Source organism: Cibotium barometz, chromosome 17, assembly GCF_041138505.1.
Source record: "Cibotium barometz isolate CiBa-2024 chromosome 17, ASM4113850v1, whole genome shotgun sequence".
NCBI classification, from domain to species: Eukaryota; Viridiplantae; Streptophyta; class Polypodiopsida; order Cyatheales; family Cibotiaceae; genus Cibotium; species Cibotium barometz.
Window position 1 is genome coordinate 20323830 of NC_141062.1, and position 16095 is coordinate 20339924.

The following is a 16095-nucleotide window of genomic DNA, read 5'->3' on the forward strand; positions in this document are numbered from 1 at the left end:
ATGCATGAGGGATACCCTATACTTGTGTATGATTATGCTTGGGGATATGACACTAGGTAATTAGCCAATGGAAGAGCTGTGGATTCTCTTCAACTGGTTTCCAACGAAAACATAGCATTAGAGATCATCTAGCTACTATGAGAGTCCTTATGGTGCTTCATCAAATGCCAACTAAAGGCACACACAGAGTTGTCTGCTCCTTATCCTTACTATAGTGGGGGTGGAGCATGGATGAACATGATGGTTTTTAAGACCATTTAGCCTAAACCAAGGAAGAGAAATCCTAGAATAGGCCCTTTCTTGTTAACGTTTCTATGTTTGATGGTTGATATTTTATGTCAATGGCCACTTAGGTATTTTGTTTTATTTGACAGACAAAAAAATTAGAAACAAAAATTCTCTCTTGCCCTCCATATCCTCCTAATATAATCACACTTACCAAGATTCTTTGAATTTGAAATTCTAATTGTTAAAAAAAGGACGTGTATTTAATATTAACACTTAGGGATTTATTTGAACATTTACGTTAATTCTTTACATTATATATATATATATATATATATATATATATATATATGATTTGAAGACAAATTAATTTATTGAAACTTAGTTAGCAATGAGGTGCTCCCTATGGTAAAAAAAAGTAGCAATGTAATTATAAGAACCGTAAAGGGCCTCTTGTGTGGCTAGAAAAAGCTCAATTTTCATCAACATTTGGTTTTAACTCCATGGCACCTTGGGAAGGACTAGGGGAATCTTTTTGTCTTGAAAAAAATGGATTGTTACTAATGCATCTTCCAAACTTTTGGTATTTTCTATCATTCCTCTTGCTCCAAGATGGTCACTGGTCGTGGGAATTAAATCCAAGCAATCATATCACACACGGTTTTGTTTTTGTTTTTTTTGGCCTTGCATCTAGTGTGTGTGAGAAGTGTACTTTCAAATTCAAACAAGCTTTATTTTTCAAGAACATACCTCATGATAACACATGATCTATTTTTCAAGAACAAGCCTCATGATAACACATGATCTATTTTTAAAGAACATACCTCATGATAACACAGGATCCTAACACATTGAATTTATTGCAAAAAGTCCTCCACCACCTTCACACTGTTTTCCATTGCTTGCCAAATTTCTTCATTCTTTTGCTTATAACTCTTTTACTGCAATTGCCATATCTAAATCTTCAAAGTTAAAGCATCTTGTATTTTCTCTTCCAAAAAATCCTAGGTAGTGTATTGAAGGCAAGTGCCATAATTGGTGAAGATGGCAAAGGCCTCAAGGTTATTAATGGTTAAAGTTGTCCATTTTCTTCCTTGGAATTTTCCTTTAAAAAATCATTGCTAATAGTTAAGTTAACCTTTCTTGGCTCTTCTTTTGCAAGAGTTTCTAGAGTTTTCTCCTCTCTATCAAACATAATACTATTTCTAAACTTCTAAATGGTTCATTCACACTCTTTATGTTTTGAGCGTAATGCCTTGAATTCCATTGCAATTCTAAAAAGTGTCCAATTATGTCATCTTTGGAACCCTTTTCATTAACAACCAACTATTCATGGCTTTCTCACTATCCTCACTAGTCCAAATAAGGAAATCAAGCATTGAACGTTAAAATTTTTATTCTCCTACATAGAATCTATATGTTTTGAGCCTAATGCTTTGAATTCCCTTGAAATACTAAAAAAGGTCTCTAATTGTCTCATCTTTGCACTTACAAACTACACATGGTAGACCATCTTGGTTCTAAAATCTTGCCTTTACTTGCCCTTGATAAATAATGACCCACTTAAAACCCTAACTTTTGGATGAAGTTTCATTTTCCAAATTGATTAAAAAATAACTTCCCATGTATAGTAAAACCATCAGAGGTCCCTTCTTCCATTCAACTTCCCAACCAATCCATATAAATTTGATCATTTGAACCTGCAATAGAATGTTCTAGAATTTGTTGATGTAAGCTTAGACATTCTCTTTCTCAACTTAGCGTAAAGTATCCCATCATTGATGAGCTTTAGTCTTGTATTGAGAAGGAAGAAAATGTTTTTTAAAAAGTTTCTGGAACTTCTTCCAAGCCATAGGTCAATGTTTACCGTGCTTGATCACATTTCATCACAAAGAAACACTTCCAATCAAATGGTTATAAGCACATTTAATCTTGCCCCTTTTTTAAGAGTTTTTGAAAAATAGTCATCCAGTTGACTAAGCCATGAAATGCGTACTCGTGTGTCTTTCTTGCCATCATAGTTCTAGAAAGTGAATGCCTTTGAGCTAATCCATGAGTCTTTCCAGGAACTTTGGGCATGCAAATTGGCTTTCATAGTGCGCCTAACATGATCACTTTCCTCCTTGTCATCACAGACGAAAGAGTCAAGATTGTGCTTAAATTGGTTCATATGTCGCTCTAACTTGCATCAGACTTCACACTCACTTGCAATTTGCCTTGAAGTGCATAAAATTACTTGCATAGTGGGTTGTGCAGGTAAATCGGGCATCACAAATAAAGAAAGAAAGAAAATGCAATTTATGATGTGGATAAATTAATAAAAACAAGAAACTTTGCGTTTAAACCATGTTGAATTTGGGTTAAACATTTGTCCAAAGGTTGATCTTAGCACCATCCTTTACTCCAATTCCAAATGAATTCCGTGCATAACTAAGAGTCTTGAGTTTTGGTCGACTTTGGCAAGATTTTTAAAGTCGCTTCGAATCTGTTTTGAGTATTCAAAAATCCTACCCAAGGCTTGATGTGATGAGGAAACTGGCATTGAAAAAGCATCTCCATTTTTATTTTTTAAAAATTTCCTAATTTGGTAATGCCCAAATGTTTTACTTGTAAGAAGTCTTCTAATTTTTCAAAGGGAAAATATAAACTTTTTCTATAATTCTTCCTACAAATATTCAGTAAGCCGGAATGTCCCTATTATATAGACTAAGAAGAGTTTTAGAGCTTAAAGAAATATACATTAGGGGAAATTTGGACTCTGCTCAATACAACAAGAACTATGCGAGCTTCACTCCCTATGCAGACCACGACTCTCCATTGGTGTCCAGGCTGGGAAGTGAGTGGTTCCATTGCTAGTGGAGTTAAATAAGCTAGAGGTTAAGGGATACTAATCCACTCCATTGGTTGCAAAATTGATGGAATTAGGAATGAGTGTTAAAGAGAGAAATGTAGAGAGTGTGTGAGTGTTAGAGAGAGAGAGAGAGAGAGAGAGAGTTGGCTAGTTCAAGAGAAATAGAGAGAGTTAGAGAGCATAGGATAGTTTGAGAGAGTTAAAGAGAGAATGACTGAGTGTCTGTGTGTGTGTGTGTGTGTGTGTGTGTGTGTGAGAGAGAGAGAGAGAGAGAGAGACTATTACGAGATATTATATATATATCTGTGCAACATATATTGTATATCTTCAAGGAACTCCTTGATAGATTGTAGCTTCTCCTTCTATAGCCCTACGGCTATAGGAGACCACATCAGCCCAGCTGGAAACCATGCATCAACATGAATGGACTAAATCTAGACGCCGAATGTTTTGAATTGTTATAAGCAAACTCTAAATGCGACAAATACTCCTCATAATTGGATTGGGTTTTGCTAACATATGCTCGAAGCATATCTTCGAACACTTGGTTACTCTTTTCTGTCTGACAACTACGGATGGTGTGTCGTACTCATACTCAGAGTGGTTTCTAACCTTTTGAAGAATTCACTCCGAAAGTGGATATTGAATTTCCTATCTTAATCAGAGACTATATCTATGGACATATAGTTTGTAGAGATGCTCGATAAACAAACTAGCTAACTCAGGTGTTTTGACCGTCTTCTTAATAGCTATAAACTTGACCATCTTGGTCAAACTGTCAAAACCACTACCCAAACCGAATCATTTCCTTGATTCATTCGTGTTGGACGAGTGATGAAATCCATGGAAATACTCTCCCATTTCCCTCTAGGAATATCCAATGGTTGTAGTAAACCTCCAACCTTGAGGCGCTCATGCTTATTGACCTTGGACGTCCTTGAACAAACTAGGCTAGTAAAATTGTCGTTTGACTAGTGCATAGGCAAATAACCTAGCAAGGGACCCCCTAGAGATGTCAATCTTTTCCTCATCAATGTCATCAGTTTCAGAGGATACACTCCGTATTTCTCCTCGTCAAGGAGATTGTTGGTGGAGTGGTCATACTCATCATCATTAGCCTTTGAGGGCTGATCGCCCCCAAATTAAGTGTCGTCCATCGCTAGGATGGACCTATGGGGTCATCTTCGGACAAGGCAATGTCGTGAGCTATGTCACCACCACAGGAGTATATTTGGGCTCTCGCAAGCTCAAAGGCAATAATCCTATCTCAATCCAGCGGGAAGAGACAACTTGACTCCTGCAATCAAGTTCGGCCCTGGTAGGCCTGAAACGGAGGAAAGCATCCCAAAGAAACCCTCTAAACCACCACACAGTTGGTGACCTACCCCCGCTCATGATTGGAATCTAGATTTTACTAGGTCTTGTTCTTTTTATTTATATTTTTTGTAGATAGTGAAATAAATGCAGAAAAGAATGATAAATAATAAATAAAAATAGGGCAAGTTGATGGAAAGTAGTCACCCAATCCCGTAGAGTGTGCAGGCTATTGAACTTGGCGAAATCCATGGTGAAGCTTTGCGGTGTCGTTGGGGCAAGCTCCTAGGCTCTGTAGGCGAGACTACTCAAAGGGATGACCTGCACACTATGGTGCGGTCACGCGATCGATGTCGATATCGAGGAAAAGGAGCACCCCGACGCGACACACTATTGTGGGGAGGTGCAACACCGATTGCGGTGCAAGATGGAGAGAATCTGGCAAAAAGAATCTGGCTATTATAGCTGCGGGTGGCCGTCGACTGGTGGCTGACGATTGTGCAGCCCCTCCACAGCAAGCAAATGAATGAGTTTACTATCCTCGCGCTGGCTGGGGGTATGCGTCATTTTTGTTGACGTCGGCGTTGTTGCCATTTATTGAGTTTGGCATAGCTGCTTTTGTCCTTGCCCGTTGTTGTCCCACACAGCCCTCTTTAGTATGCCGGCCAGCCTTGGTGCTACCTAAGAGGTCTGCACCTCTCCCGCGTAGATTGTGCTGTAGAGAGCAAACGAGAGAGAGAGTATGGTGCCTTTTTTCTCCCCCGGGTATGGTTGCAGTTAAGAGCACGTAAGAGAGAGATAAGATGGCGGCAGCGGTTGAGGTGCGTGAGTGTGCTCCCTCCTTCCTCCTCCTCCACTCAAGCTTCCATCGTTCCTCTCCCACGTAGATTGTGCTGTAGAGAGCAAACGAGAGAGAGAGAGATGGTGCCTTTTTCTCCCCCGGGTATGGTTGCAGTTAAGAGCAAGTAAGAGAGAGAAAAGATGGCAGCAGCGGTTGAGGTGCGTGAGCGTGCTCCCTCCTTCCTCCTCCTCCTCCACTCAAGCTTCCATCGTTCCTCTCCCCCTTGTCGTGCTGCTCCACACACAAAAAAAGATAAGGTCCTCCCAATGATTGGACCCCAAATGATTAAGGTGGGTCCAACCCCTGTTCACGCGGGTTGGTACCTCGCTCTGATACCAATGTTATACTCACGTAACTGGTGTGGCAACGACACTTGTGGAGGAGGAGATGAGGCTATGGATCACCACCCAGCTTGAGAGAGAATGGGGATAGCATCCCCATTGCCGAGAATGTAAAAGGGTCTTCCTGCCCACACATGCCCAGCTACCCATGGATCTCCGTCCCATGCGCCCTCACTCCTGAACCCTAGCTCGCTTGCCGTCCACGCTCCTGTGGATGGGCTCTAGCCTCCTATAGCTGCTACGAGCTACGTAACACAAGGATTTGAAGGGAGTGTCCAAACAAAGGGCCTTATGTGTATAGCCAAACCTTCATAGAAAAGATCAAAGGGGAGCTTAATAAGCTCATAGATACAAATTTGATTATTGAAATTGAGCATACTGAATCGGTGTCTCCCATTGTAGTTGTACCCAAAAAGAATGGCAAACTTTTTCTTTGCGAGAACTTGAGGAAGTTCAATGCATCTACCCTCTCCCTATCATAGATCATATGCTTGAATGAGTAGTAGGTAAGGCAGAATATAGCTTTTTAGATGCTTTTTCATGCGATAGCCATGTGTCAATACACCCTGTAGATTGGCACAAGACATCATTCACCATTGAGTGTGGGAAGTGTTTGCTTACAAGGTTATGCCTTTTGGCTTGACTAATGCTCATGTAACTTTTCAAAGATTGATGTGTCATGCTTTCAAGGAATACCTAAGGGTTTTTCTTGAAATCTTCATGGATGCCTTGTGCATACACTCAACTAAGTGCGTTAAGCATATAGCTCACTTGAAAATAAATCTTTCAAAAGTGCCACCTTTATTGCATATGTCTAAACTTTGAGAAATGCAAATTCATGGTAAGCCCGGCCAAGATATTAGGACATATTGTGTCCCGAAATGGCATTACAACGGTGACTAATGCATACACTCGACTAAGTATATAGCCTACTTTAAAAAAATCTTTCAAAAGTGTCGCCTTTATTGAATCTATCCTTTTAGTGTGGGCTGGCTATTTTGGATTTCTTACCGAGGAAATCGTTTGAACGTAACAATTGACATTACAAAGCTGAGAGTGACAGGAGAGAGAGGGGAGGCCACAAGGGGAATTTTTCACGTTAAAATGACATTGAATTTCGATTGCTTGTAGATGGATTATTGTTTGCACTCCTCTCTTTAGAATTAAGAAGAGAGAGAGAGACTTGAGCAAGTGTCCAAGAAGACACCCAATTCCTTGGAAACCAAAGTGTTAAAAATAATTCAGCGTTGATTGTAATTCGCAAGCAAGAGTCTCAGGCTTCTCAGCATAGCAAACTGTACTATGTGTTTAGAGGCTTCTAAGTTTCCTTGAAAATTCCCCAAAAAAAAACGTTGAGTCAATGAATTTTCTTTGAAAATTCTAAAACACGTTGACTTTCGAGAGAAGAGACACGATGATGATGTGGAGAAGGAGTCGTGAAATGTTGTAGTGAGGGTACTATGGTTGGCTGGAACAACTGGTGTATTTGTTATGGAGGAGACACTATTAAATTACCACTTTCCTTTCTCTTTCTCTCACTTGTTTCCTCCTCTTCTCGCATTCTCACTATGCAGTTATCAAGCTTCTCTGTCTTATGTGGTGCTTGATGTGATGAAAATTTTGTCAGTTCTTCTTCTTCTTCTGGTTAATTTAGAAGCCACGCAATCTTCAAACTATTATTTCTCTCTAGAAACTCTACACAAAGAAGCAAATTTGAAGCACCCTCTCTTTCTTTCTCTCTAAAATGCAATAAAAAAAGGATAATCACCTAAGCTTATCCACCAGCAGTGGAAAAAAAGAACGTGAACATCTTGTCCTAACCCTTTTTTCATAACTAGGCTCTAATTACCCAAAAAGTCCTAATTAATTAAACTAGCTCATTTCCTAAGAGTCGTCTAGTCCTAGGGACCCTAATACCAAACAAGGGCATTTCATAGTAGCAAAAATATCTAGTCCATGATTTGGGCAAGAAATGAGTACTACTAAGGATTAATGTATACATAAAAGATACTCAAACTCAAATTTATATTAGTCTTGTAAGATTACTTTTGTAGCTTTTTAAGAGTTTTAGAAAAAATTCATTTCTTTTCTATGATAATGTCTCAAAGAAATTCCTAGCGAGGAAATACTCTCAACATAAGATATTAGTGGAAAAAATATGTATCAAGTGTAAAAAATTTTAAAAACATAGTTCTTCATCGTCGTGATTATTTGTAAGAAAGTTATAATTTTAAAAGTTTACGTTCAAAATACCTTAAATAGTATTTTGAGCTCTACAAATGCAATTAAAAAAACTAACTATATGAATATAAGCCATGTACCTTTTATCAATAAAAGACGCGCGTTTTATACAAGTCTCCTTGAAGATAAGGTTATTAATATATTTTTATACTATTTTAGTAAGTTTAAAAATGTTTTTTTTCCCCAAAACTTTTACGATAGGCAAATGCTTCCTCCACAAGCGCTCTCAAGTAGTTTCAAGGAAATTTAAAGTATTTTTTTAAAAAAAATTCATAAATGGGCCTTGAGTCGATTATTTTGTGGCTCAAATATAAGACTTGATAAGCCAAGTAAATATTTTATACCTCCATTGAGCTTACATGGCACAAAAGAGAAATCCAAATCATGTTGTCCAAGAAGACAACCCATTCCTTGGAAACCAGAGTGTTAACAACAATTCAGCACAATGTAATTCGCACGGGGTGGCCATATGATGCAAGTAAGAATCTCAGGCTTCTCAGCACTCTATGTTTAGAAGTTTCCTTGGAAAAAAGAAAAGAAAAAAAACGATGAGTCAGTGAATTTTCTTCGAAAATTCTAAAAAACATAGACTTTCGAGAGAAGAGACACGATGATGTGGAGGAGGAGTCGTGAGCCCACCTAATTAGAATGGGAGTCAGTGGATTTTCTTCGAAAATTCTTTTAAAACACCAGACTTTCGAGAGAGAAGAGACACGATGATGTGAAAAAGGAGTCGTGAGCCGACCTAATTATTGATGGTGATCGACCCGACCGCTTATTAAAAAGAAGGGCATCATCGGTAGCCTTCTCACACACATAATTTACTCGCCTCTCTACACATCATCATCATCTTCTGTAGCCTCTCAAAATATCACCAGTTCAAGTTCACTTCATAGCATTCATTCTCTATGGAGCCTAGCGAAACATACGACTGGGTCCCTGCCTGCTCTTTCCAGCCCATGCTGCATCCCGAGTACGAGATCATCAAAGCGGAGTGCGACCCCTGGATCCTGGCCACTGCGGCGCCCGCTTCCCCTGAAGCTGCCCAGTTCCTTCGTGACTGCTTGCTTCCTTTCTTCTGCAGCGTCAGCTATGCCCAATGCGCAGCGCAGCGGTTAGTTCCGATCACCAAGTTGGTGAGCTGGTTCTTCCTCACTGACACCGATGATGACAATCTCTCTGTTCGTGGCTGTGCCACTGATCATGTCTGGCAACCACGCCGCAACCTCATCCTCGCATGCTTTGCTGGCCAAACCCTCGATCTTCACCTCTCAGCTGCTGCGGACAGCACCGTAGAAGCAGTCTCGGAAACCCGCAATATCCAAATAGGGCTTGCTGCCCTGCATGACATCTGGAAGGACATCTCCAGAGACATGCCTCTCAAAATGCAGTCTCGCTTCCTGCAGGCCACCAGACGCTACGTTGATGCCAACATGATCCAAGCTCGATTCCGGAGCACTGGGCGCGTTCCAGGTGTCGACGAGTACGTCAAAGTGATACGCCGGCCCGCTTCGTTAGTTCCGTCATGCCTCATCCTGCTGGAATACGGCCTCCACATCGAGCTGGACGAGGAGACGCTAGAAAGCGAGCTGCTGCTGCAGCTGCACGACGCAGTGGTGGATCATGTAGCGCTGTACAATGATCTGTTCTCTTTTGAAGCTGAGGTGAGCCATGGGGACTACTTCAACCTGCCATCTGTGATCTTCCGGGCACGCGAGGCCGCGCCAGGGTTCACTTTTGCGGACGCGGTGTGGGAGGCTGTGCGCATGGTGGAGGAGGTGGACAAGCTGAGTGCGCAGCTGATGGCCGAGGCCCAGAAGTCAAGCCTCGTAGAGAAGCCTGGAGTGGAAGCCTACCTGCGGGGGCTGGGACTATTAATGGCAGGCAACGTGAAATGGTCTTACCAGACAGCCCGCTACTCGCACACCTGCTCCCCACAAGGCGTCGTGCTTCCGCTGCTGCAGAGCAGGTGGCCTCTCCTCCATCTTAAGAAAAAGAAGTTGCCTATTCAACTGAATGATTCTTCTCAGATCTATTTGGCTTTGCAGTAAGCTGCTCTGATTAATAATGAGACGTCCCCTTATCAATTTTAGCAATGGGTGGGCTAATGCAAGGCATGTTTTAACTAAAGCTGCACTCGCTAAAGCTAATAAAGCAAGGATTTTATCCAAAATGTATTTTTGTTGTTGACCCTAAAGTTTTCTTCTCCTCACTTAAAATTAAGATATATAAGGATGCTATTTCCTCTTTTTTGGATCTTTGTTGTTTTGCTCACAAACCTTGATCAAATGGCTAGGTATCTGCTGAATTTCTTTCTTTGGTTCTACCATTGGCCGTCGTCGTGAGAGGATGTATGTAATGAGAGATGGATTAATGAAGATAGGTTGCTCACAAGGCCTTTCCCTTGTGGTTCTTCCCCAACTAGTCAATCATCTTCTTCTTGTGTCCATAATCTTGGCATATCGGGATCAGACATACTAAGAAATTGAGTTATATATACAAATGATTCTTGAACAAGACATCCCACTGCCATACTACCTTCAGGGACGAGCTCTTTGACGAACAAATCCTTTAAGTTTCTTCATAAATCTCTCTAACAAAAACATCCATCGGCTATGGACAACCCCGGCCACAACAATTTCATCAACCACATGAACTAGCAAGTGCAATTGAATGGTTAAAATACTTGTTGGAAAGTATTTCTCAGCCAATGTGTCTCTACTAATCTCTTTCCTTGATATCCAACGTACCGCTGCACCAATTTTGTAAATTGTTGCTCTAATGTCATCGTTGAGGCAATCCTTGATGGCTATAGCAAGATGAATTGCAAGAATATGTGCCAATCATGACTCTTCAAGCCACTAAGCTCATTGTCCTTTGTAAATGCTCCCTTCAAGAAATACATGCATCCTATAGGGGTACGAAACTCACGAATGCACTTCTTTACACACCGTTGCTCATCCTTTGTCATGACCCAAGGTGCTTTTGGTAGCTTCACCTTTCCATCTGCTCTATTTTGGGCCCATAAGTGGTGCATGAATTGAACCTCTTGTAAATCATCTCGTTGTGCCTTGCTCTCCTTTGCTCCTGTGATGGTTTTTCGAAGCACCTCGGCTATATTCTTGAAAATGTGCATTGGGTCAAGAAGATGGTTCACTAAAAGGTCATTCTAGTATGGAAGTTGATGAAAATGGATAGACGCTTCATTCTTGGAGGTGTATAGGTTGGATCCAGCTCTCATAAGGTCCTCCAATCACTGCTCTACCATATGCAAGGAGACCTCCCTATAAATCCCTCATGCAAAGGATGGTCCACTGGGAGATACTTCTTGTGGCCCTCGTATACTATCTTCTTCATAGATTTTGAGTATCGAGCCTCAAGTTGCGGCCCACATAATGGACATCCATTATACCCTAACAGTGAAAGCCCTATAGAACATCAAAAAAGATTGTATAGCAGGTGAGTTTGGATGATAATTATGACTTAACATAATATGTTAACAAGCTACAGTATTACTTGAGCACTCTCCATAGCCAGGCCAATCATGCATAGTCCACATAAGTATTCCTCTCAATGTTAGTGCACGTTGTCCAAACCTCTTGGAAATATCATGAACTTCAATGCCCTCCCATAGAACATGAAGCTCCTCAACTAAAGGGACTAAATACACATCCATGTTCTTCACCTTATACTTTCCAGGAACTATCAAAGACAATAAAAGATGTCCTTTTTTTATCGCTAGCCATGGTGGAAGATTATAGTTAACTAGACAAACAGGCCATGTACTCCATGATGAACTTCATAGACCAAATGGATTCACTTCATCCATGGCTAGTCCGAGTCGAATATGGCGAGCCTCCTCCTGAAAGGCTACCCACTTCTCTTCAATGTGCTTCCATGCAGGGGAATCTATTGGCACATGCATAACACCATCCGTGGACCTAGTGTTTACAATGCCAAGTTATCAATCCTGCAATGGATTTACACTTGAACATTGTTTTAATCCGAGGGATCATGGGAAAGTGTCGTAAAACTTTTGCTGGTACCCTTTCTCCTTGCACATTTTGTCTATATCTCGATGTACCATAATGTGGACATTGTAATGCGTTGTTATATTCTTGTCGATAAAGAATACAATCATTTGGACAAGCATGGTGTGTGTTGTAGTCCATGCAAATCGCGTGCAACATTGCTTTTGCTCGACTACGGTCCACTGGCATCTCATTATCTTCTGGAAATATTTGATGTTTCAATAAGCTGTTACACAAAATAGTCAGGCTAAGAAAATGCATATAAAGGTACATAACTCACTAATTGCATATGATATCATCACTTACGCAAAAAATTTTCATACGCTCGTATGAGACTATCCAAAAATCGATTGCAAGTTCAATATGGATAGGCAAGCGTGTAAAATAGGCACATGTGCTCCACGATATAGTAGAAGACGAGCAAGCCTGTGTAGCTGTTTCTCTTCTTAGGAAGCGTATTCCACACGTCGTGTGTTTTCTTCTGCCCCTTCGTGTTCCAAACATTGAGCTTCTGTTCCATCGTGTAAGGCATTTATCACGTCATCCATGTCATGTTCTAGTATTTGCTCCGAATCCGCCTCAAGTTCCTCGGGTTGTTGGATCACCTCGTTTGCCGCTACTCTTGTTGGTCTCCATTGTTCAGGCCGGATATCCACTGGTTCGTCATTGTTGAAGCGTGCATTGCCACTAATTAGATGTTCCAATCACTCCACCAAAAATATTCTCCATTTTTTTGTATGATCATTGCAAATTTGTGGACGTCGAGCCACTTGGTATTTGCAGCGAGTACATGGGCAAAGTGTCTTCTCCTCTAAATCAATAAAATTTTAGGGTGTGGCGTCATCCATGGTTTCCATATTGATTTGCAAAATAGGAACGAATGCTTATTTTTGGAGGGGAATCCTCCCTCAAGTAATTGTGGAGGGTGTGGTAGTCGGTGATAGGTAATTTGAAATGTCGGGGGAGCGCAAGATCTGGAAAGATTTTGAATTTGAATGAAAAGTAACGATTGTCGAAATAAGCGTCAAAAAGATTATCGAAATATCAGGCCACCATAGCTCATCACATTGCTGCAAATTTAACATGATATCAAAGCCTAGCCTAGAATCCATCAAGTTTATGAGCCCATTATCTTGCTAATTACTTAGCTAATTAGGATTAGTAGATAATTAGATTTTTTACCTCTTTTTCAAGTAGCCTCTGTACCCTTAGCTGGTGGAGGATCTCTCTCTCCCTTCACACATAACATTAGCCCAAATCCTTTTAGCCAAACATAGCTATACTCCCCACACATAAGCCAATCAAGACGAATCGCATAACTGCCTATTGAAGCTACAGAAATTCACGATTTTGCAAGCGCCACTTTTTTGAAGCAAAACTGAGATTTATTCTGTACCAGATGAAATGGATCTAATTCCTCTTGGCCCTAGGGGTTTTCAAGGGTGCTCTACAAGCTGGTGAAGACAGATTTTGATTTGTCTACAATGAGATCCAAGCTCTTCATCAAATCTGCAAGTGACTTCGGTAAAACAGAGATTAAGCATTCAATATTTGGTCAAATCTTATGTTTCTTGGCTTAATCCTCTACTAGACTAATTGCTAATTATGTCCTTGAAAGGATTTGAGCTCATTTGAACTCTAAGGCCTCAGATCTGGACTCCCTACATACTCTGTTTTCTGCACACAAAATAGAGGATTAGTTTGCTAATTAGTGATTAATCAATACTAATCACTATATTTTGGTGCAATTAAGAGTTTAAATTAACCATTAGGTATCTGATACAGATCCCTATAACTTCATATTGTAATTCAGAGATGGTTTGATACTCTAACCATTCTGTACAGATTTGTTACCCTTGGTTTAATGTAATTTTTGGTGATTTTATACTGATAAATCTGTGTTATAATCATCACCTAAACACCAGATTGAGTTTTAAAAGGGTAAACACTGCCCTTGAATCTTGAAATTGCATCAAGAGGTAAGACCCCCTTCACATCATCATGAGTACAGCACAAGAGATAGCCAAATTTAATGGAGAGGAGTTTTACACATGGCAGACAAAAACCATGTATCTACTCATGAGGAAAAATCTGTGGGGGCTAGTTGAGGGAAGAGATGAATGCCCAGAGGTGAGAGGGAAAAATGAGTGGAAGAGCAGGAATGAAAAAGCATTGGGACTTATTGCACTCAATTTAAATGATGAAATCATTCATCACAGGGATACAATGCGCGAAAGATGCATGGGATGAAAATAAATTATTTGGCACACAAGCTAAAAATTCAAAGATAAATCTGTTAATGCAATTCTACAAATTGGATATGAAGGAAAGTGAACCTTTAATCACACACTTGAATAGATATAAAAGCATTAAGCAACAACTGTCAGCTATCGGCAAAAAGGTAGAAGATGATGAGGCACTAGCAGTGCCTCTGAAGAGTGTGGACAAAGGTGAATATGAAAAAATTGTAGCAACACTAAAGAATGTACCTGAATTGAAGCTAAACGAGATAGAAGGAGATCTACTAGAGCAAGAGACCAGAGGCAAAGAGAAGAAATGGCTGGACTCAACAGCAGGAGAGGAAACAGCATTCTTCACCCAAGGAGGATTCTCTCGAGGACGAGGAAGAGGCAGAGTAGGAGGAAGGACCTTTACTTGTTGCAACAATTGTGGAAAGCCAGGACACATGGCAAGAGACTGCTCTACAGCAAACCCAGTGGAGAAGGAACAACATTCGCAAACTTCATGGAGGCTCCTAAGGAAGTGGAGTCAGATCATCTTTTCTGAGAGAGAAAGAGAGAGAGAGAAACCCCACAACCAAATGTAACCTGCCCCAATAGAGTAAAACCACCTCTAAGCCATCGATGATGTAGGCCATGCGGTAGATGTATGTGTGAGCACTTTAGTCAAGGTCATGGGCACTTGTAGTAGCCTTGGACACATAGAGAGAGAGAGTGTGTGTGTCAAGGACTATGAGTTTAGGGACTTGAGGCACTGGTTGTCGGCAAACTATCAAGTAAGAGAGAAACTTGGTATAGGGTCCAGGTGTGCTAAGAGTATTCACTTGAGGGGAGGTGTTGAAATATACAAGTGAATAGGGTGTGTGCGGGAACAAGCCCTTGGTAAGAGGCTGTAAAAGAGAATTTGTCAATGTGAGAGAAGCTATGAAAAGGTGAGAAGTATCTACTACTGGGAGAGAATAAAGGGTAGCATGAGGAGATTTAGGCGGTGTGGAGATATTCTGGGAGAGGTGGAGAGAATCAAGCAAAAGAGGTGGAGTGAATCAAGGAGAAATCAGTGGGATTGGATGCTTGGATGTAAACTCTATAAATTGAGGCATTGGCATAATGAGAATTTGTCAGTTTTTGATTATCCATGCCTACATTAAGCTATCAATTAATTGCTCATCACATCTTAATTATCATCTAATCTCTTTGTTAGTGATGTTGATTCTAGAATTTGATCCACCATAGTTCATCACATTGCTACAAATTTAACACATGTACATGTGATGTAAAATGTCTATGTGTGTAATTATAGGTAATTTTCTTGTTTTTTTGCTTTCTCATTTGTTTTGCAGGTTCTTACTCTCTCCCAAGCTCTTCTCCACCTCCTTCTTTGCCCTCCCTCCCCTCCCCTCCCCTACCCTCCCCTCTCCTCTCCTCTCCTCTTGGTTGTTAACTTGGTGTGTGTGTGTTAAAGGATAAACCTCCTTGTGTATCCATGATATTCACACTTTTAGGGTTTTGTATTACTAATTCTTTTCTCAACTTTTTGTTTTTTTTTGTAGATCTTCTAATCCTCTCTTTCAACTTCATCAAAAAGAGGTAAATTCTTTTCTTTCTTTCCTCTCTTTTTGATTTTGTATGTATGCATTAGGTTCTTAGGGCTTTTGTATGTATGCATTACTAATCCTTTCCTTACCCTTTTATTGGTTTTGTAGGTCTTCTAATCTTCTCTTTCAACTTTTTATCCTCTCTTTCCTCTATTTTTATCTACCAAAAAGAGGGGTTTTATTTTGTAGGTCCTCTATGTATAGAGCTTAATGCATGCATATAGCTTAATCTATGCATTAAGCTCTATTCGTAGAGCTTAATGCATAGATTAGGCTCTATGCATGCATTCATAATGCATAGAGATATATGCATAGATTAAGCCCTATGCATAGAGCTTAATGCATGCATAGAGCTTAATCTATGCATGCATTAAGCTCTATGCATGCATGCTTAATGCATAGTGCCAGGGTATGGT

General features: G+C 40.3%; 1 protein-coding gene across 1 annotated transcript; it reads left to right on the forward strand.

Annotated features, from left to right (window-relative positions):
- Positions 1-8721: 8721 nt before the first annotated feature.
- Positions 8722-9864, forward strand: LOC147629755 (microbial Terpene synthase-like protein 13). Its single transcript, XM_086810969.1, has one exon. It carries the CDS (start codon positions 8722-8724, stop codon positions 9862-9864), a length of 1143 nt encoding a protein of 380 aa, XP_086667095.1.
- The last annotated feature ends 6231 nt before the right edge of the window (positions 9865-16095 follow it).